At 37.4% G+C, this 22,279-nt stretch overlaps 1 protein-coding gene across 3 annotated transcripts in view; it reads right to left on the bottom strand.

The window, feature by feature from the left end:
* Positions 1 to 22,279, bottom strand: part of cep120 (centrosomal protein 120kDa) — a 58,303-nt gene that overhangs the window by 5,791 nt on the left and 30,233 nt on the right. For 2 of the 3 annotated variants that reach the window (XM_031895599.1, XM_031895601.1), the window contains exons 12-18: positions 20,396 to 20,492; positions 20,128 to 20,274; positions 18,778 to 18,867; positions 17,787 to 17,879; positions 14,287 to 14,448; positions 6,433 to 6,555; positions 3,400 to 3,498 (exon numbers count right to left, since the gene is read on the bottom strand). In XM_031895599.1, the coding sequence (XP_031751459.1) occupies positions 3,400 to 3,498; positions 6,433 to 6,555; positions 14,287 to 14,448; positions 17,787 to 17,879; positions 18,778 to 18,867; positions 20,128 to 20,274; positions 20,396 to 20,492 (811 nt within the window). 3 annotated transcript variants of the gene reach the window in all.

The following is a 22,279-nucleotide window of genomic DNA, read 5'->3' as shown; positions in this document are numbered from 1 at the left end:
TGATGGTCCAAGTGTAAATATAAACAAAGATTGTAAAAAGTCCTGCACTCCAAACTCTTTATTGTTAAAAAAACACGTAGAAAAACAGGCAATGTTTCAGAGCATCCTGCTCCTTTATCAGAGGACATTTTTTTAATGAATTTTTGTATGTGAGCCTGTACCAACAGGCTTAGTCCTTTTGCACACAGAGTTTTCAAGTTTTGCGCGCACACACACACAGCAATCTGGGCAGAGGGTGTTTTAGTACTCCTGGGAAAGCCCATAATGAGGGTACTGAACTCAAAAAACCCAAACACCTATATATCTTAAAGAAAAGTTCACTATTGTATTATATTTCAATATGTTATAAACTGACTGCTACTTTCCAATTGGCCTTTATTCATTTATTTTTGCCTTCATATTTTTTTCCAGAATGCAGGTTAAAATGCCATCTGGATTTGGGTGTAACTGATCCCTGAAACCAAAAAGATAATGCTCAATGAGGCCACATCTTTGATTGCTTATATTTCTCTTATCAATTTTACATTATGACTTTTAAATCACTGCCTTGTTGCTAGGGTAAGTGCAACAGCAGCAACCAGACAGCAGAACAAAATGTTACACTGAAATACACCTGCTACAACAGCACTGGTTATGTTCCAAGACTCGTCCAACAACTCTCCTCTTTCCTCTTTCAAATGTTAAAACATCCCAAACAGGACTCATATTTGTTTTTTATTTTAGGAAAAAGAAGCAAAATGGTTAAGGATTAATATGCATTGATGGTAGGCAAGACATGTAGCAGACAAAGGAAAAAGGAAGCTCTTATCTCCAACTGAAGAGCAGGCCACTACCTATTTATCAGGAGTGCATTACACTAGATGCCGGGTACTTGTTACTTTATCAGAATGTCACCAGTTGTTGGGTGTTAGAATCTGATTGCCTTCCAGTGCTAAAAGAGCGAAAGGCAAAGTGCTAACATCGCTTTAGGATGAACTAGGCCCAGGACACAGGCTGTACAATCATGAAAAAGATAGGAATAAGGTAACATATGTATATATCTGAATAGGAAAACCAACATTTAAAGGGATCCTTCACCCAAAACTACACATTTGTGTGGTCATTGCTACTGTATTCAGATACTGGCCTGTTAGTAAGAAGCTTTTCATAGTACTTACCTTAAAACCGCTAAAATTGTTAATAAAAATAGTATATTGAAAAGTTGGTTAGAATTAAACTTTCTTTTAAAGTGCAAAAACAAAACATTTTTGAGTGAAGGGCCCCTTTAAGACACACAGTAATATCATAGTGGTCAGTGGAGAATGTCCTTATTTTGGCAAATCATCACCAACTCCCTGGTTTGCAAAAGGGGAATTTTACAGCTTTCTACTCCCTCAGGATTTTCATAAGAACAATTATCAAATAATAAAAATAGAGCTCCCTATTTGCTACATATGCCCATAAAAATGTACACAGTACAACAGAAAGCTTTGAATTTCCCCTCTGGCAAAAAGTGCAAAATTAATAAAAATAGCAATTTGATTTGATTCTGATTATTATTTACCCTTTGCGCTATACTTAAAACAACATTCATGCTTAATTAGCCAGATTACAACTATCAAAGTGATTATAAAACAAAATGCTAAAATAAAACCTAATGAAATAGTGTGGGCAGTGCATGATGGTTATTCTGCATTCTCTCTCTCCTCAGAACACAATCCATTACAAAAGTATAATTTATCCCAATGGCTTTATTACACACAGATGTGTTGTGACAGAAGAATTATAGAAACATTTGTTTTTTTTCCCCAATCAGAATGATAAATTATATTTTCATAAACAATTTTAGATTGTGCATCCTAAGCTCTTTAATAAGGATACACATGCAATTACTCTGATATATCTAATTGTTTATCTGACAGTAAGCAGATAATAGCATTGAAGTGACTCCACTTAATCCATCCACTAGAGGCGAGTTTCACAATAATTATTTACAAATGCCATCCCATTCAGTGTTACAGGAATCTGTCAACTTTGCTTTTTCAACTCAGTCCAGCAGTGAAGAGGTAAAAAAAAAAAAAAAAGTCCAAATCCAAAACATGCCAGGCCAGAATGTGTTAGGGACAAGAGGCTCTTCAATCAAGCAAGCACAATCTTTATTTTGCTATGGCTGCCTATAAATCCTGGAGAGAGAAGTAAACATGCATACAGTAGACTAAACAATCACTAAATAGTGGCCACTGCTCTCACTCCCACTCCAACATACCAGCTTATTCTGTGGGAAAATAATACGGTCCTCGCTGGGGAACTCAAGTCAAGTTTTCTGAAAATAACCCACAGCTGACAAGTTAGGAGGAGGGTCTGGATGGTTTCAAGACACAGTTTTCAACCTAGCCCTAGATATCCAACCAACATGTTTTTTAAACAATCCCATGTTTGGCCAAATTGCTAAATAATGAATCAAATTAATTACTGTGCGTGGATAAGCGCAAGACGGAGGATGACAGTTCAGACGTCAGCCAGAAACATTTATGTTGCAAATAGAGTGAAGACTTAGGAGCTGAATATTTCTTTGTTTGGATAACAAATGGACTGGGATCACATATTCTGTTTGTAGCAGCAGGACATAAAAAAAATGAGATAATTACATGGAACAAAAGAGGTTATAGACTATTCAATTCAGCATCCCAACTGCAAAAAAAATCAGACAGCCTGCACAGGGTTAAATGCTGTATACTAGATAAACTACAAATAAGAGATAAGGAAAAATAATCTTGATGCACACCGAAAGAAAAGGGTGAAGGCACACGGAGCTACTAGTAGCAGCTACTTGTTGTGGCTTCTAAAATAGACAATACTGATCATTTACTGATTATTGTCTCTATTCTCAGTATTGTCTATGGCGGGGTATTTTTGTGGAGTTTAGTAGCCATGAAAAAGTAGCTGCTACTAGTAGCTCAGTGTGTCTTCACCCAAAACCATGGAGATCAGAACAATGGAAAATATTCTTAAAGGGCATTAGATGCAGACACAAGCTTACCCTTAAATAAAAACAGACGGAAGGTTACTAGCAGTTAGGCAGGTTATATATAGGCATTATGGTTGAACGTGATAGACGTATGTCTTTTTTCAACCCAACTTACTATGTTACATTAAAACCTCTTTTTTACCTCCAGTGATTGAATGAGGGAAAATACAGTGTGGAATTCCATTGGCATCTTTTGGCAATCACGTATACCTATTCACTTGGCAATTTGTTTGATTGGTGAGAACAAGATTGAGAACAGATTGAAATTAATTGTAATTTATGTAATCTGAAAGTTGCATAGTACTCTATTTTCTTGTATATCGCAAAAATAGTTTTTCAGTGAAAGACCCCTTTAAAGAAATCAATCCTGTATCTCCTGCTTAAACACTCACCTGCTTTAATCTTGCGAGTTCTTTCAACGCTCTTCCCCATTGCTGCTTATAGTGCAATTTAGACTTTGTTGTTAATTCCAACTTTCGTTCCAGCTCAACCTAATGAAGGTAAAATGTACCATAACATAAACTAGTACATACATTATTTCTCAATAACTTTAATACAAAGTTAATTTCTTTATATATTCCATTACATGGCAATTCTTGAGTCAAAGGGGCCCATTCTTTTCAATTGTCCCTGTACTCATTGCATCACACTGAACACAGGTAACAAGTAATGTCTCGCTTGTGTTTGGTGGTTTATCAATGTGTCATGGCACACCCAAAGTAAAAAGAATGATCCCTGTTACCTAATGCATTCCTGTGTGGTGGAACACTGTACAGAAACGCATGTTAAAACACCGGTGTTAAAGTCCCTAAATCAGATGACAAAACACCCAACCAGTCCCAGGTTTTTCCATTTTATTAAGGGCCTTTACAGATGGGCGTTTTAACAAGTGTTTCTATACAGTGCATTTGTTATGTGTTACACTGCACAGGAATGCATTATTTAATGAAGCCCATAACTGTCCTTGTACCCACAGCACCACACTGAATGCGGCTGACACAAACATGTAATGGCTCGCCTGCGGCCTATGGTTTAGAGGTGCCTTCTATATTTATTCCTAAGAAATGAACCTTACAGGTATGGGATCTGTTATCTGGAAACCCATTATCCAGAAAGCTCAGAATTAAGGGAAAGGCCATCTCCCATACACTCCATAATAAACCACAATTGTAAGTTTTAAAAATGATTTCCTTTTTCTCTGTAATAATAGAACTTGATTCCAACTAAGAATATTTAATCCTTATTGGAGGCAAATCAATCCTTTTGGGTTTAATTAACGTTTAAATTAAAAATTTTTAGTGGATCTAAGGTATGGAAACCCAAATTATGGAAAGTTACAATATACAAAACATTCACAACACAAACAATACAAAATATGTTTTGGGACTTCTGAAGCAGTCTGCCACAAAGTGGAAGCATATTAAGTGACAGTGTATTGATTGTGCAGCTTTTTATTTAACTCTTTAAGTACCACAAAACATATTGTATAATTTTTGGCTTTTGGAAGATTAAAAGGTTATTGAAATTCCCAACTTTGTTATATTATACACTGCGTGCTGACAGTTTAATGTGCATACATTTAAATCTGTCACTTTGAAACATAGGTGGAGGAAATACACAAACTCTAAATCAAAATGCTCACTTTTACTTGCAACGGCTGATCTGTTATAATTGAACTGAAGCCAAACTGGCTTTGTTTTAGGAATGTACTTTCACAGTCTCAAACGGAGAGCTGGCTTACACGCTCACCAGACAAACTGTAACACCCCCCACTTTTTTTATAATAATGATAGCTGAAGAATCAAGTCCATCTATCTTACCATCAATATCAAATTATAAGCACTACAGTTAATGCTACTTTTCTTACAGGTACAGGATCTCTTTATCTGAAACTCAATATCCAGAAGGCCATCTCCCAGACTCTTGCCAAAAGTCAAGAAGCCTGGTGATGGAGTTACTGGCTCCGTCTAAGGGCAGTAGAAGGAAAATCACTGGCACACAGGGCATCGTATGTAGAATAACAATTTCCCTTTTTGCTGTTGCAAAACCATTTCCTTAACCACGACTTTGCTATACTTAGTTATTAAGTGTATATTTGTTTCTAATTGGCCCATTACCTTAATGTATTCCCCTTTTCTCCATTTAGCACAGGAATATTACTGGGTAATTTCATACTGTGTGTTCAATAATCACATAACTAATAGTGAGCACTTTAACAAAGATTCTCTAGCAACTCTTTCTGTTCTTTATTAAATGCAAACAACTACTGGAATCTTAAATGTAACGACTAGTATATTAAGGTAGTGAATTACGCTGCCCAGGGCTGCCTATGCTATGAGGCTCATTAAGACAAAATTACTGACCAGAACTCTAAATCTTTCATGTTTTGCCTAATAAATGCACAAGTACAGTAGCTAAGAAATATATATTTTCTTACTTTGTAATACAGGGCTCTTTATTGCCTTTTATTTAAGGCACCAAATTATAATTAAAACCAAAATAAGATATAAAATGAGCACAACAGGTAGTGGTGAATATTTACTTTATAGAAATATAAAAAAGTATAAGAGCAGATATTCTGACAGAAAGGAAATAAGTAACAAATCATTTAATCCAAAACATTTCTAAATGGTTGTGGTTGTTTCAGCCAAAGTGAATGTATTCTAACTGCATTGAGCAGCTGAACGCCATTCCTTGCCAATCCTTGCATGCAGGGAAAATGCAATTAAATAAATAGTCCTGCGTCTCATGCTAGATAAAAGAGTGCAGCATCTGTGGGCTGTGGGTATTCATGTCCATACCACATACAATAGGAATATGGTAACAGGGTTGCCTTTCACTCCCTGGCAGAATGGGTAGGGGGCAGAAATGAAAAGCCAAAGTACCACCCCTCCTGAATACAACACTGCCTAATGCAGGCAGTTGTGTATTCATGGGGTTGGCCACAGGTCTCTGTGCTCTAATACATAATACTAAAACGTGCTGCAATTCACTATGGACAGAAGGCAAGTAGGCAAAGTGCAAAAAGTAGCACCAATTTTGTTGCACCTAACACCCTTGCCTACGTACCAATTATTGTTTGTATAAAATCAAATGATATTTCAGTGTCACTGGCATTTTCTGTCAAATGTGTTATCTGTCATATGCCACTATTTTATTCTGCTAATGTCAAATAAAGGGAATAACAGCAGTCTCATTCAGAAACACAACAATATGCAATTTTATTGTGCTGGGACTGAAACAAAATGCTCACTAACTGCCAGCCCAGGCAAGAATCACATACCCAAGACCACTGCTGTACAAAAATGGCCCAATTGCAATATCAGACGCTCACACAAATACTGCCTGTGCTTTATTTGAAAACCAAACAGAAGAGTCACAGATTATTTACTCTCCCACCCTGTTGATTATCAGGCCAGAGGTACCTTTTCTAGTGTGAGAAGATTGATATCAGACTGTAGTCGGATTTCTGGTTTGCTGCTTTGTTGTTCTTTGTATTGGAGAAACTCCTTCTCCATCAGTTTAACCTTGTGTTCCGCTTCTTGGAGCTAAATTAGGAAAAAAGACTCAGTTGTTTAGAAGCCACAAGATAATTGGCTTAAAGAAGCAAGAAAATGACAGTGTACCAAGTCCACACTGGCTTGGCTGCTGAGCTTGAATTGTGCAGACATAAAACAGATGCATACGAACCCTTCAGTAATTTATAGCTTTCTTGGTAAGCAAAACAAATGGCGTTGAGGGAAATAGGAATTAAAAAATGTTTTTTTTTGTTGGGAAGCAAATGTGAAAAGTTATTTTTTTGTGACAAAAAACAGACAGGAGATAACATATAAGGAAAAAAGGCAAAGAAAATGTTCTTTTTGATTTATCTATACTTCAGGCAGTTTAGTTATTACTCTAAACACATTTGTACTGAAGTCTAGAAACCCTCTTAAAAAATGAATAACTCTGCAAGGGAACATACCATTGCCCCACCACCCAGACTAAAGTTTCATGTGAAAAATCATTAAGTCTCCAAAGGCTCCTAAACATGGCTTGGTTTTTGTGCACTAAGCTGCTAAGTCTTGGCTCCCGTCAATCTTCACAATCCTTTTAGACACATAAGACTGCTGGATATCAAAATGGGAGGCAAAGCCAAAATACAAGGGGAAGCTGAAATTTGCCTTTAAGTTGGAGCCCCTATGTGGTGTATATATATATATATATATATATATATATATATATATATATATATATATATATATATATATATATATATATATATAGTGGCTTGCAAAAGTATTTGGCCCCCTTGAACTTTTCCACATTTTGTCACATTACAGCCACAAACATGAATCAATTTTATTGGAATTCCACGTGAAAGACCAATACAAAGTGGTGTACATGTGAGAAGAGGAACGAAAATCATACATGATTCCAAACATTTTTTACAAATAAATAACTGCAAAGTGGGGTGTGCGTAATTATTCAGCCCCCTGAGTCAATACTTTGTAGAACCACCTTTTGCTGCAATTACAGCTGCCAGGCTTTTAGGGTTTGTCTCTACCAGCTTTGCACATATAGAGACTGAAATCCTTGCCCATTCTTCTTTGCAAAACAGCTCCAGCTCAGTCAGATTAGATGGACAGCGTTTGTGAACAGCAGTTTTTGCCATAGATTCTCAATTGGATTTAGATCTGGACTGTGACTGGGCCATTCTAACACATGGATATGTTTTGTTTTAAACCATTCCATTGTTGCCCTGGCTTTATGTTTAGGGTCGTTGTCCTGCTGGAAGGTGAACCTCCACCCCAGTCTCAAGTCTTTTGCAGACTCCAAGAGGTTTTCTTCCAAGATTGCCCTGTATTTGGCTCCATCCATCTTCCCATCAACTCTGACCAGCTTCCCTGTCCCTGCTGAAGAGAAGCCCCCCAGAGCATGATGCTGCCACCACCATATTTGACAGTGGGGATGGTGTGTTCAGAGTGATGTGCAGTGTTAGTTTTCCGCCACACATAGCGTTTTGCATTTTGGCCAAAAAGTTCCATTTTGGTCTCATCTGACCAGAGCACCTTCTTCCACATGTTTGCTGTGTCCCCCACATGGCTTGTGGCAAACTGCAAACGGGACTTCTTATGGTTTTCTGTTAACAATGGCTTTCTTCTTGCCACTCTTCCATAAAGGCCAACTTTGTGCAGTGCACGACTAATAGTTGTCCTATGGACAGATTCCCCCACCTGAGCTGTAGATCTCTGCAGCTCCCCCAGAGTCACCATGGGCCTCTTGGCTGCATTTCTGATCAGCGCTCTCCTTGTTCGGCCTGTGAGTTTAGGTGGACGGCCTTGTCTTGGTAGGTTTACAGTTGTGCCATACTCCTTCCATTTCTGAATGATCGCTTGAACAGTGCTCCGTGGGATGTTCAAGGCTTTGGAAATCTTTTTGTAGCCTAAGCCTGCTTTAAATTTCTCAATAACTTTATCCCTGACCTGTCTGGTGTGTTCTTTGGACTTCATGGTGTTGTTGCTCCCAATATTCTCTTAGACAACCTCTGAGGCCGTCACAGAGCAGCTGTATTTGTACTGACATTAGATTACACACAGGTGCACTCTATTTAGTCATTAGCACACATCAGGCAATGTCTATGGGCAACTGACTGCACTCAGACCAAAGGGGGCTGAATAATTACGCACACCCCACTTTGCAGTTATTTATTTGTAAAAAATGTTTGGAATCATGTATGATTTTCGTTCCACTTCTCACGTGTACACCACTTTGTATTGGTCTTTCACGTGGAATTCCAATCAAAATTCATGTTTGTGGCTGTAATGTGACAAAATGTGGAAAAGTTCAAGGGGGCCGAATACTTTTGCAAGCCACTGTATATATATATATATATACACTGACCAAAAATTAATCTGTATTTCAAATAGAGCTTGTAATCCATTATAGTACCTGGTCTTTTATATATTTTTTTTTTTTACTTTAGAATTAGCAAAAGAACAGGAACACTAGAATGTTTTAGAATTATGTATCGAGTATTTCAACTTCATTTTTAAAACAGGCACTTTGTAAAGGGCAAAACAAATGAGGTGATTGGACAACACGGAATCTGCATGCATGGTCTTGTGCTGTCCTTTAAACCGGAAGCAGTTCCCGAGCGATACAATCAACTTCATTGTCTGCTTTATAATGTGATCTATATGTTTCACAAGTGTTTTGGTTCAGGGAGGTATGAGGGAAGGTTTGCTTCAGTTTTAAATGTGTAAACTGCATGTTATAAAGGAATGGAGCAAAATTGAGTGCTTTCTGACTCAGTTTGTACTCCAAAGGGGGCTCGGTGGTTCTCACTATGTATAAAACCTGTCAAGCACTGAGCATATTAAGAAAACAGAGTTGGCGCTCTACAAACCACTTAACAATTAATGTGAATTAATTCAAACAATTAATATTTATTAATTAAAAAAAAAAAAAAAAAGAACATATATATACATGATTAATTCTTACAATAACAATCTAGATAAAATACATCAATGTACAAAGCAATAACCTGGAGTTCAAAATGAGGAGCTACAATAAATAATTAATAGAGAGCCTAATAATTCATGAAACAATTCTGAGAATGAGATATAAATAATCAGGGGTAAATTTAAAAACAGCACAATAAATCCCCTCACCTCACCATTACTCACCATATTTGGGGTAACTCTTGAGCGGTATGTGTGTATATTCCAATACCTTTTGATCACGCTATCTGTTAATATACATGTGCTGGTGGCTGTGAATCGTTTCATCCCTTGCTGGGTGTGATTGGGGAAGTGGGCTCTATATGGGAATAATTTGGTTTCCTTTTTTATTATTTGTTGCATGTGGCAAGCGGATGCTAATGTTTTTGCAATAACTTTGTATTTTCGAATTGGGTAAACGTGCAATTACCCACACCCAATCTTCCCTATTTTAAGTGCCTATTTGCAGTTTTAGTAACTTTATTGTGCTGTTTTTAAATTTACCCCTGATTATTTATATCTCATTCTCAGAATTGTTTCATGAATTATTAGGCTCTCTATTAATTATTTATTGTAGCTCCTCATTTTGAACTCCAGGTTATTGCTTTGTACATTGATGTATTTTATCTAGATTGTTATTGTAAGAATTAATCATGTATATATATGTTCTCTTTTTTTTTTTTTAATTAATAAATATTAATTGTTTGAATTAATCCACATTAATTTTTAAGTGGTTTGTAGAGCGCCAACTCTGTTTTCTTAATAGTTTTTTATAATTGGGGATTAGTTTAGAGGAAGGCAGCTGTTCACATTAATTAATTAATTCATTCCTTTCACATTATTGGTGAGGTGGCACTAGTAAGTATTATTTTTGTTTTTATTTAATTCCACTTCACATAGTGGGTTTGAGATTCAACTAAGCGCTGATAAGGTTTAGCAATAAGCACTGAGCATAATAAAAACATACATAAAACATGGCAGTGACATCACTTCCGGTCACACGCACTGAAAGTGATCACAGGGAGCACGCACACAAGGGATTAAGGGCCCGTAACCATGGAGGAGATCCCTATGGGCATGAAAGAAAACTGGGGGTGCTCTTTTCACCCCCTGCATTAAAAAAAATGCACCCTGTAACATTATATATTGAAAGTAATGGGCTATATTGTCCTTTTAGGCGGGGGGGGGGGGCTAAAAAGGTATTACTGGCCTTTAAGCTTTTTGCTCATTAGCTCTCCAGTTTGGAATTTAAGCGGCTATTTGGTTGCCAGGGTCCAATTTATCCTAGCAATCAGGCAGTGGTTTGACTGAAAGATAAATAGGAAAGGGCCTAAACAGGAAGACAAATAATTAAAAGTTATAATGATACAATTGTAGATTCACAGAGCAGTACAGGTATTGGTCCCCTTATCCGGAAACCCATTATCCAGAAAGTAACGGATTACGGAAAGGCTATCTCCCATAGACTCCATTATAAGCAAATAATTCCAAATTTTAAAAATGATTCCTTTTTCTCTATAATAATAAAACAGTACCTTGTACTTAATCCCAACTAAGATATAATCACTCCTTAATTGGGGCAAAACAATAAAAAATAATTTTTTAGCAGATTTAAGGTAGGAGATCCCAATTACGGAAAGACCCCTTATCTGGAAAACCCCAGGTCCCAAGCATTATGGATAACTGGTCCTATACCTGTGGTTGTTTAGCTGCAGAGGCCAGTAACCCCCCATTTGAAAGCTGGAAAAAGCCAGTAGAAGAGTGTATATAATTTAAACTATAAGGCAAGGATCCACAATCTTTTATACCCGTGAGCCACATTCAAATGGAAAAAGTGTTGGGACACAAGCATGGAGAAACTTTCTGGGGGGTGCAAATAAGAGCCATGATTGGTTATTTGGTAGCCCCTATGTGGACTGGCAGCCGATAGAAGGCTCTGTTTGGATTTACACTGGGTTTTATGCAACCAAAACTTGTCTCCAAGCCAGGAATTTAAAAATAAGCACCTGCTTTGAGGCCATGGGTGGCAACATCCAAGGGGTTGGTGAGTAACCTGTTGCACACAAACCACTGGTTGGGGATCACTGCTATAAGGAATAAGAAATGAAGACCAACTGATAATATAGGAAATTCCATGATTTACTAAAAGTTACATATGGGTTAAGAAACCCATATTTAGTAAACTAAAGGTAAAGAATGGAAAATAAAAGGTGTGGTCAACCTCTAATTGGAAAATTATATATATAAAATTTAAAAAAAAGTCTATATAAGGGGGTATGAAATACTTTAATCTGCTCTCAAGTTCATTATATACCAAATTTATTATAATAACTCCAGTGGTATTTTATACCTATTATTGTGATGTATGTAGTCTAGAAAGCAGAAGTTCATTTAATGGTTTTGTACAATTTTCCATTGTATACAAGGGGGTGAATTGGTTATTAAGCCAATAAATCCACTTTTCTTTTTCCCCAATGTATTGTCCAATTATTTGTCTCTCCTTCGCCCTAAAATTCAGTTTTTTTACTATCCTATCCTCTTTTTGGCAAAGAAAGTTAAGTCTCACTTTGACTTTAGTTCTCCGAGCTGAAGAAAATGATTATAAACAGATAGCATGGTGAAAGATAAGCCCATGGACCAGAGCAACACTGTATGATTTGATTATTTGGGCTGGTCGCTACACAAATATTGTAATGGTTAGAAATGTACAGGACATTTCTATGTCTGACAGCTATTAATTACAGATGCTTTTTTAACTATGATTTCTAACTAGGCATGACAATAATATGACAGCAGAATTAACTATAGTAATGCCAACATGACCAGTCTCCAGTGTAAGCCCTTGCATTGCTAATACGTCTCTACTAAGTTAATACTTACACGTGGAAAAAGCCTTACAGGCACAGTTGTGGTATATAATAACTATTCTAACATATGGATAACACTATAGTTATGCTTTTGTGCAGAAAAAAAAAATCACTGTAGAACCGGGAGCATTTAATTAACAATGTAGCAGCTGTAATGCTATGGGGCAGATTCATCAAAGTACAAGTTGGAATCTCGAAATGGGTAAAATTCAGATTAGATACGATCATTTCTGATGATTGGAAATGTCACGAAAATGCTTACGAAAAAATCATAATAGTCATAATAATATTGTATTGGCGATCTGAAAGTCACAAAATGTTCGTATCCGAACAATCGTAAACGGCAGAAAAACCTTTCTGACTTTGATCCTTCAGTGCATGATTTTGGAAGCCTCCCATAGGGCTCAATGGCACTCTGCAGCTCCAACCTGGCCCAAGGAAAGTCTCCCATAGGGCTCAATGGCACTCTGCAGCTCCAACCCGGCCCAAGGAAAGTCTCCCATAGGGCTCAATGGCACTCTGCAGCTCCAACCTGGCCCAAGGAAAGTCTCCCATAGGGCTCAATGGCACTCTGCAGCTCCAACCTGGCCCAAGGAAAGTCTCCCATAGGGCTCAATGGCACTCTGCAGCTCCAACCCAGCCCAAGGAAAGTCTCCCATAGGGCTCAATGGCACTCTGCAGCTCCAACCTGGCCCAAGGAAAGTCTCCCATAGGGCTCAATGGCACTCTGCAGCTCCAACCTGGCCCAAGGAAAGTCTCCCATAGGGCTCAATGGCACTCTGCAGCTCCAACCTGGCCCAAGGAAAGTCTCCCATAGGGCTCAATGGCACTCTGCAGCTCCAACCCGGCCCAAGGAAAGTCTCCCATAGGGCTCAATGGCACTCTGCAGCTCCAACCCGGCCCAAGGAAAGTCTCCCATAGGGCTCAATGGCACTCTGCAGCTCCAACCTTGCCCAAGGAAAGTCTCCCATAGGGCTCAATGGCACTCTGCAGCTCCAACCTGGCCCAAGGAAAGTCTCCCATAGGGCTCAATGGCACTCTGCAGCTCCAACCCGGCCCAAGGAAAGTCTCCCATAGGGCTCAATGGCACTCTGCAGCTCCAACCTGGCCCAAGGAAAGTCTCCCATAGGGCTAAATGGCACTCTGCAGCTCCAACCCGGCCCAAGGAAAGTCTCCCATAGGACTCAATGGCACCCTGCAGCTCCAACTTGGCCCAAGGAAAGTCTCCCATAGGGCTCAATGGAACTCTGCAGCTCCAACCTGGCCCAAGGAAAGCCTCCCATAGGGCTCAATGGAACTCTGCAGCTCCAACCTGGCCCAAGGAAAGTCTCCCATAGGGCTCAATGGCACTCTGCAGCTCCAACCCGGCCCAAGGAAAGTCACGATACCGAAGCTTGAATGAATCCGAAACTTTTATACTTGTTGCGACAAATACGATTTTGTCACGTAAATTTTGAGAAACAGTGAGAAAAAGTTGTGCAAATTAGTGTAAAAAAATCAGCGAAAATACGCACAGTACAAAAACTTAGAAAAAAAAAAGTTTTTTTGTATTCGGATTCAATTGTACTTTAATAAATGTGCCCCTAAGTGTATATATGAGTCTAGTACAGTTGCAAATAAATTAGCATAGTTAGTAAAACTGTGTAAGACACATAAGTCAAACTTTATACCATTTTTTAACATAAAACACACATCTTAAAAAACAGGCCCCCTATATAACAATATATTTTAGTTTTCTACCTTACCTGCTGTCACCAGTATCCAGGGGGTATCATAACAATGCCTATAACAACTAACATTCTAATTAACAACATGTTTTCACAGAATCTTTTGATTTTCAGGACAAAAAAATGTAACATAAATAATCCCCAAAACCTGCACATTTTGAAAAAGTGTATGAAGAAAAGTTGAAAATCCTATCCTTTCATACCTGCTGTTGTAGGCGGAGCTTATCTTCCTCCAGTTGCTTGGCTTTTGATCTTTCTAGCTCTATTTGGTGCATACAGTCTTCTCTGACTCTTCTGATGGAGTCTTGTCTCTCCTGAATACTCCGCTCACAATCTAACTGCAGTTGTGCCTTTAGCTTCTTCAGCTGTAAGTAAAGCATTTATTTATACAGAGACATTGTGGAACTTCTCTTCATTAGCAGGCTAAGAAACATTAAAATGATGAAACCTGAAATGCACCCAATTAACTATGGTTTTAATTTACATTATTCAACTAACCTTAGGCAGAAGTATGAGGGATATCAATACAGGGGAGCACTCACCAGATGGGTTGAACTGCAACTGGATGCTCCGTGCTGCCACGTCTCAACACACCCCCGATCCAGGCATAACTCTAACCAATATTGTTAAATTGTACATGGCGCAGAGGAACATCCTTCCATTAAAATATCACCTTTATTCAGTCCATAAAAACTATCACAGAGTTAAGCACCAACAGCTCAACTGTACCTACAAGCTGTAGGTGCTTAACTCTGTGATGGTTTTAATGGACTGAATAAAGGTGATATTTTAATGGAAGGATGTTTCTGTGCACCGTCTACAATTTATCGATATTGGTTAGAAGTATGAGGGAGCAGACCGAACTGATTTAGCCAAGGTACACACAATACATTATTAATGCCAATTGGAAGAGTGTCTTTGCATGACACACATGCTTCAACAAAAGTCTACTCCATCAGCATTGTGTCATGTCACTTGCCTGAAATGCCATTAGTTAAGATTGTTAAAGGACAGGAAAGCTTGAGTCAATGGGGGGTGCTTACCTCTTAGGCCAGTGCTTTATTTCATTTAAAAGCACATCAGCCTGGGGTAGTTTTCTCCAGAGTGGGCAGATGCCATCTTCCCAGGCATCTCCTGCACCTTAGTTAGACTTTCATACTTAGCACATGCTCAGTATATAACAAAGTCTGAAAATGTGCAGGGGATGTATGGAAATGTATGGAAAGCTGGGGCCAGATGGAAGTGGCCTGTCCTTGAGTAAATTAACCCAGACTGGTGTGCATTTTAAAGAAAAATAGTTCCTGGGGTAAGAGGTAAGTGAGTTACTCGGGTGCCATACATACTGCTATTTGCCTTTGTGTTGGGAACCCCCACCAATTAGAATTGCTGACCTTGTTTCCTGTAACAGTTGTTATTAAAATTGATTGAAAATGTCAATTCATTAGAGTGTTTTTGACTACTTTGAACAGTTTCTTTTACAGGTAATTATTGTTACTGTTCAGTTAAAATTAGGGATGCACTGAATCCAGGATTCAGCCTTTTTCAGCAGGATTTAGATTCGGCCGAACCCATGCCTCTGGCCAAAATGAATCAGAAAACTTAAAATCTCATGACTTTTTGTAACATAAACACAGAAGTTGAACATTTTTTGTTCTATTTAACCCTTCGGATTCGGATCCTAAAACAGCAGATTTGGTGCATCCCTAGTTAAAATTCACAAAGCATAAATTAAACACTTCACATTTCAGCAGAAAAGGGAAATTCTTGGAATGTTAAATATATATTTGACTGTATTTAGAAACAGGGTACATTCCCCATTAACAATAGATAAAAAAACAACACAACATGTTTCAAATCAATACTGTGTCTTTCATATGGTTATCTTATTATCTGATGTCCTGACATTAGGAATGATCTGCTATGGAAGCTGCCTCCTATATCAAAATCTGGTAAAACTCTCCAAAAACTAGAAAATCTGGGAGCGCTTTGTGGGTCCCCTCCCCAACTGGCCAGTACAACATACAACACTTTAATAGATTTTAATGTAGTGCTACAAATTTGGGGAAATACCTTTATCCAGAAAATGTATTGCAGACTGCAGTGTTTGCTTATCTGTCAAGTTATCCAGATACAAATTTAGGGCCATAACATACTCATGGAATGCTTCACAATTGCTTGAATGGCAAGTGCTGCACCTTAGCTGGCACCCACAATTGGCATAAAACAATCCAGCCATAAGAGCTCCCTTCAATGAGAAGTGATCTGGGGCAAGTAGGGCCATCAAATTGGTACATATGCCATATCCTTTAATGTGTGTTATATATATATATATATATATATATATATATATATATATATATATATATATATATATATTACACACACACAAACATCTCCATAATCAAGGGTTAAAGAAAAAAAAAAAAAAAAAAGAATTGATCTGACTGTGAAAAGGCAAACAAACCTAAATTCCTGTCTTCAAATGAACAAGAATCATTTCATTTTAACAGATAGATAGAATGCGATATTAGAAATAATTAATCAGCTCTAAAAACCCAGTCCGATCCATAAAAGTATATAGCAACATTCTCTAATTAAAAAAAAACGTTATGCAGATCCAACATGTCTAAAATAAATTAATGTGTCTCAGATAAGGAAATGTTTAAGGCACCAGTGTTGTTTTCTGCTTTTTGTCTGCACCATACCAGATGTTGGATTTTACCAGTATGACTGTGCCAAGAGGGCAGGATATTCTCTGTGACCCTGAAGATTTATGGCTTTAGCTCCCCATCCTTTTCTAAAAGGGGGAAAAAAACCTCTAATTCATAGACAAAGCTTTGGAATCAAGCTCTGTGCAATATATAACAGAGGACATATTGGCCACAAATGGATTTAAGCGTGTATATATTACCACTCAACCTTGTTACTCCTGTATAAAAATATATTGTGGGTCTAACCTAATGTGCAGTTGAGTGTATCCCTTCCAAAAGTATCTGCTTTATAGTCAGCTGTCATACCTTCTCTTCAGCTGATTAACTTCCTTACCATACAGTTTCATACATTTACTGTTTTCCTTGCCTGCCCGCTTCTGGCTTCTCTATTTATAGGCGTGCGCCCGGCACGGCCCACCCCTTTTGTGACGTTATTGCGGGTCTATAAATACAGGGAGGAAGCTGGGTCGGGGTAGGATTTGGATTGGGACAGGGCGGGTCTAGGGTCGGGTGCGGGCGAGGTTTCCTCGACCTGCACATCCCTACTATCTATGAAGGTGCAGACAAGCTGGAGGGATTTAATAAGTTTTTAATAAAAACACAATTAAAGGTAAAACTCTTTCTGCTTAAGTGTATCAGTGCTGTAAAAATCCAATTTGTAATCATCTCTAAATTTAAATTTACCACGCACTGGGGTTGGGGGGAAAAAAAGTCCTTGCTGGTGCTGGGCAGTCCGCACCAAGAGGGAGCTCCTGTTGTGGGCAGCCATGTTTTTTAGTGTGCATGCGCATAATGAGCAAGACTCCCTGCTCACTCTCACTGCGCATGCGTGCAATGTAGTAGGAGTGCATGCGACTCACTTGCCTCTGTCACAACATGGCTGTGTGGGCAGGCTAGCACAGTTTCCTCTAACTGTGGAGCGGGCTATTAGCCTGCACCTCTGGTGAAGAAGGCAATTTTAGGGTGATAGATGCAAAAACATATGAGCATACCTCCATTTCATCATTTGCAAGTTGCCGCTCTCTCTTCTCTAGGTCGGCTAAGGCTTTCTGCAATTGTTCTTCAAGGACCGTATATTCCGCCACCTAAAAACACAGTTATATATGTGATATTATATATATGTGTGTATATATATATATATATATATATATATATATATATATATATATATATATATATATATATATATATATATATATATATATATATATATATATATATATATATATATATATATATATATATATATATATATATATATATAGAACAAAAAATGCCGCACTCACAGGTCTTAGTGGAGAAAAAGAAAAGACTTTATTTTTTGCAACGTCAAACTAACGTTTCTTGAGAAAGGCTGCAGTAGCAGCCGAAACGTTAGTTTGACGTTGCAAAAAATAAAGTCTTTTCTTTTTCTCCACTAAGACCTGTGAGTGCGGCATTTTTTGTTCTATATGCTGTAAAAGATTTCTTTCAATACTGCACCCAGGCGAATTTACACCTTACCAGACGTGAGTGCCTGTTATCTGCGAACTTTTCTATATATATATATATATATATATATATTTTTTTTTTTTTTTTTTAATTTGTTTTTCAATTTTTCAATCGATTAAAGATGCTTTCTTTAATCGATTTAAAACTAACAGGTCAATGTTTTTGATAAAGGTCTTAGGTGGAGATCAGAACATTGTCCTGTTACTGTTACTTTTAAATGCATGAAATAAAAAACTGAATGTTTAGTTTTTAAATGTTATCTTAAGAGAAGGACCATTCCTCCGGCAGAAAAAAATAAATCATCTGTATATGTACCCTGTATGTGCACTAATTACCTTAATGACACCTGACCATATCTGAATGAGTATGAGATTGTTGTTGAGATGAGGATGTATGAAAATTTTGAAGCTATCATTTTTCCTGTCCAACAACTGAAAGTGAAAGCCTTAATTCAGCCAGTCAATATCCTAGTAACTATGGTGTGACATTTACCTTTTTCTTCACTAATGCTTCTCTTTCTTTGTCTCTTCTTTTCCACTCCTCGGCTAGAGCCTGCATGTGGACCAATTCCTTTTTCTTTAACTATCAAACCAAACAAAAAAAATGTTTAAAGCACCTTACAAACACCTTTTTCCCTACCTTCTGGGATATCTGTATTCAATCTGTGCATGTTTTTTTTTTCTTTTTTAACAGTTTAAGGTTAATGTCCATTAGTCTTAGAGAAAGCAGTGTGTAAACCCTAAGGGTGGAGATATTGTGATGTAGTCATTAAACTGTATCTTTAAAAGTAAATAATTCTATGAATTACTAATTAATGCCAATTCTTTACTAAGAACATAAAACCCCCTTTTCATACCTTAATTTATAGATGGCTGAAAACATTGCTTTAAAAATTGAAGAAGAGATATAGTGGAAAAGGGAGAAAATATTAGGATGATAAATATTGCACTAAGCATGAAGGGTGGGAGTACAGTAAATGTCTGCTGTCTATTTAGATTTTTGAATAAAAAAAATATATTGCGTAAATATCATTTGCCATATAAAGGAATGAGACTGAGGGCCCTCAGACTCGCATGTGACTTCTAACATCCAATATGTTTTAACACAGGGATTCATTGTTTTAGGCCAGATAACATCACTATGCATCAGTTATAACTGATGGCAATAGTAAGTATCAATAATAACTGATAACGCTGAGCACTGTTTATATAGACATATGTACAAGATTAGTCATGCTTTTTCACTATTGGGGCTATGTAATAAAAGGTACTACATTTTCCCAGGAGCAGAAACACATAGCAGCCAATCAGCATGTGGTATTTATTGATCACCTGTTTAAAAGTAAACATCTTATTGGTTGCTGTGGGTTACTGCTCATTACATATGGGGGTAAGTCTATAAAGTCAGCTCTATAATATATTCCTCTTTATTTCCTACTGTCCTACTGTATGTCAATCATTAGTTAAAACTTCTGGCTTATGAATTATTAGGCCCATGCCTTTTGCATGTGCTGGCAGCAAAGTTGGACCTCACACAGTGGTGTTAACTTTGAGCCCTATTTATAATGGCTATGGCATGTGTTGTGCTTTAACTGCTGCGACCTGTGGTCAAAACACCATGCATTTACCATTCTTGCTGTGAGAAGCAGTGGCAGGCTATAGCGGTCAGTTTGACCACCATGGCCCTCCCAAAGAGCAGGCCTGCAGGTGAGCAGTTTTATAGCTGTCTACTGAACCTCAGTGATTAAACTAGAACATTCTTTAAACAGAATAATGTATAAAGCATCTGCTTAAGAGTGGGGGGGGGGAACAATTCCTAAGATATGATAATAAAACAGATTACCTGATTAACAAAAAGATCCTCTTGCATTTCCTTCCACATTTCCAACTCAAGTGCTGCTTTGTATTCAAGAGTCTCACGTGGTTCAGGAAGAGGTGCTGTGCTCTGCAGAGTTTGTGCCGGAAGGGACCCCTTCTCTTGTCCAGTACTCTAGGTTAAAAAAGAGCAGCTCCTTATTCAGAGGGCTTCTCTATGGACTGGTAATTTGTGTAAGTGTAAATTACTTGTTTCAACAAATTTAACAAGCAGCACAAAGACTATGAAATCATACCTGAGATGATTCTGACACAACAACTTCACGCACTTTCACAAGGCCGTAGTCTTCCAGCGTTATTATATAAGATAACTCCGCTACTTTGTTTTTGGATCTTTAAGAAAAGGTAAATATGTAAAAATAAAACATACCGAATATTCTGATCAGCTTTCTTCCCTGCTTGTTCCCTCTACCTCCCCACAATAAATAGATTCTACATACACAATTGCTTGCTGTTGATTGACTGTATGTATGATTGCCTTTAAAATTTATTAAAAATCTGCTTTAAAAAAATCCATGCGGAAAGATTTTTTTTTCCCTAATGTAATTTGTGTTCTTTGCATCATGTCAGTTTAGCATTAATAAAAGAGGGACAGTCAGCAAGGTAAAGTGATTCAAGTTACTTATTCAAGTGCACTCATCACTCCTTATATTTGTCTGTATGACATGGGTGCTCTCTGTCTGCACAATATGGCCACACCAAACATAACGAAAAGAATTCAACAACTAGATTCTTCCCCTAACTAATTACTGAAGTAGTCAATGCAGTTTTGTTGAAGGTCGCTGATGCTACCTGCTTCCTAAGAGGAACCTGAGGAAGGAGGTGATAGCCTCTACAAAAATGTAGTTTACAGTCACACACTATAAACATATAGAAACCACAGTTAGGAGCTGATAATGTAATAACAGATACAAAGCAAACTTTGTCTCTATTATCACACAATGCATCCCATTTTATTATTAAGAAACCATATTTACCAAATTTTAATGCAGATTCTCAGCTATGTGCATGGGGTATATAAAATGGCTTACCAAAATATTTAAGACTAATTCCTTCCCTAACATTTTGTAATGCCTTTATTTCAAAGCACTGAAACAATGTCTATTTAATGTAACTGTTTAATAATGGAAAAAAATGCTTCATAAGAAAGGACAAATGTGGTTTGCATACATATTAAATCTCTATGCTTGGTTCCTAATATTTTATAGAGCTCCCTTTGCAGTCCCTTTGCGCACTGTTGGGGGGTGATTTTGATCTATTCTTTAAGGCAGATTTGCTCCAGGTAAGGGTTTTTAACCCTTTCCTTCTCCTTTAAGATTTACTTCATAACAAAACAGTATCAGATTGAGTTGCTTGAAATAAAATATCATAGAAAACAAAGTGTTATTGTAGAATAAATGGTTCACTGAATTGCCCTTTTTAAATTCGTCCTTCTACAGTTTTGGCAGTGCTGTGCCAGAGAGAGCCGAATTCTTTGGTTTTTTCCAGTACGCTCCCCAAAACCATATAGTAAAACATCTTATATAAGGAATTTCCATGCAATGTGACAAAAAAAACCTCCATCCAGATAAACAGACATGTTAACATAAACACAAAAAGATGACACAGCAAATTAGCTTTTCTGTGAGTTTCTCTGTTTAAAAAAATGAACTGTTATACCCAGATACTAAATTGAATGATCTTAATTAGAGGTTATAAATCCCATAAATCCAATACATCCTATAAACCCTCTCACAGAGATGGAGACTTTTCCAGTTGTGTACTCTGCATAACACAATAATTTATGAGGAGAGCGTACTGTTCTTAACTCTTAGCAATTGAATACAACTTCATTAGTTGTAGTATTAGGTGTAGTTGTAGTTATAGTTTTTACTATATGTATACTTCCTTATTGGGATATATCAATTTATTATAGTAAAATATTGCTCTATATTTTTGGTGAAGCAAAATTTCTTAATGATACAGCTTGACTATGTTCAATCAATCCTTAGATGGATGCGACCCCTAGGATCTCAGTAGTGTCAGTTTATACGCGTTTTGCACGTTTTCAACGCGAGATTAGTATACGGGTATAAATATACGTGTACATAACAAATTTCTTAACCAACAATATTAAATTA

Source organism: Xenopus tropicalis, chromosome 1, assembly GCF_000004195.4.
Source record: "Xenopus tropicalis strain Nigerian chromosome 1, UCB_Xtro_10.0, whole genome shotgun sequence".
Lineage (NCBI taxonomy): Eukaryota > Metazoa > Chordata > Amphibia > Anura > Pipidae > Xenopus > Xenopus tropicalis.
This window is presented reverse-complemented; position numbering and strand designations above follow the sequence as displayed.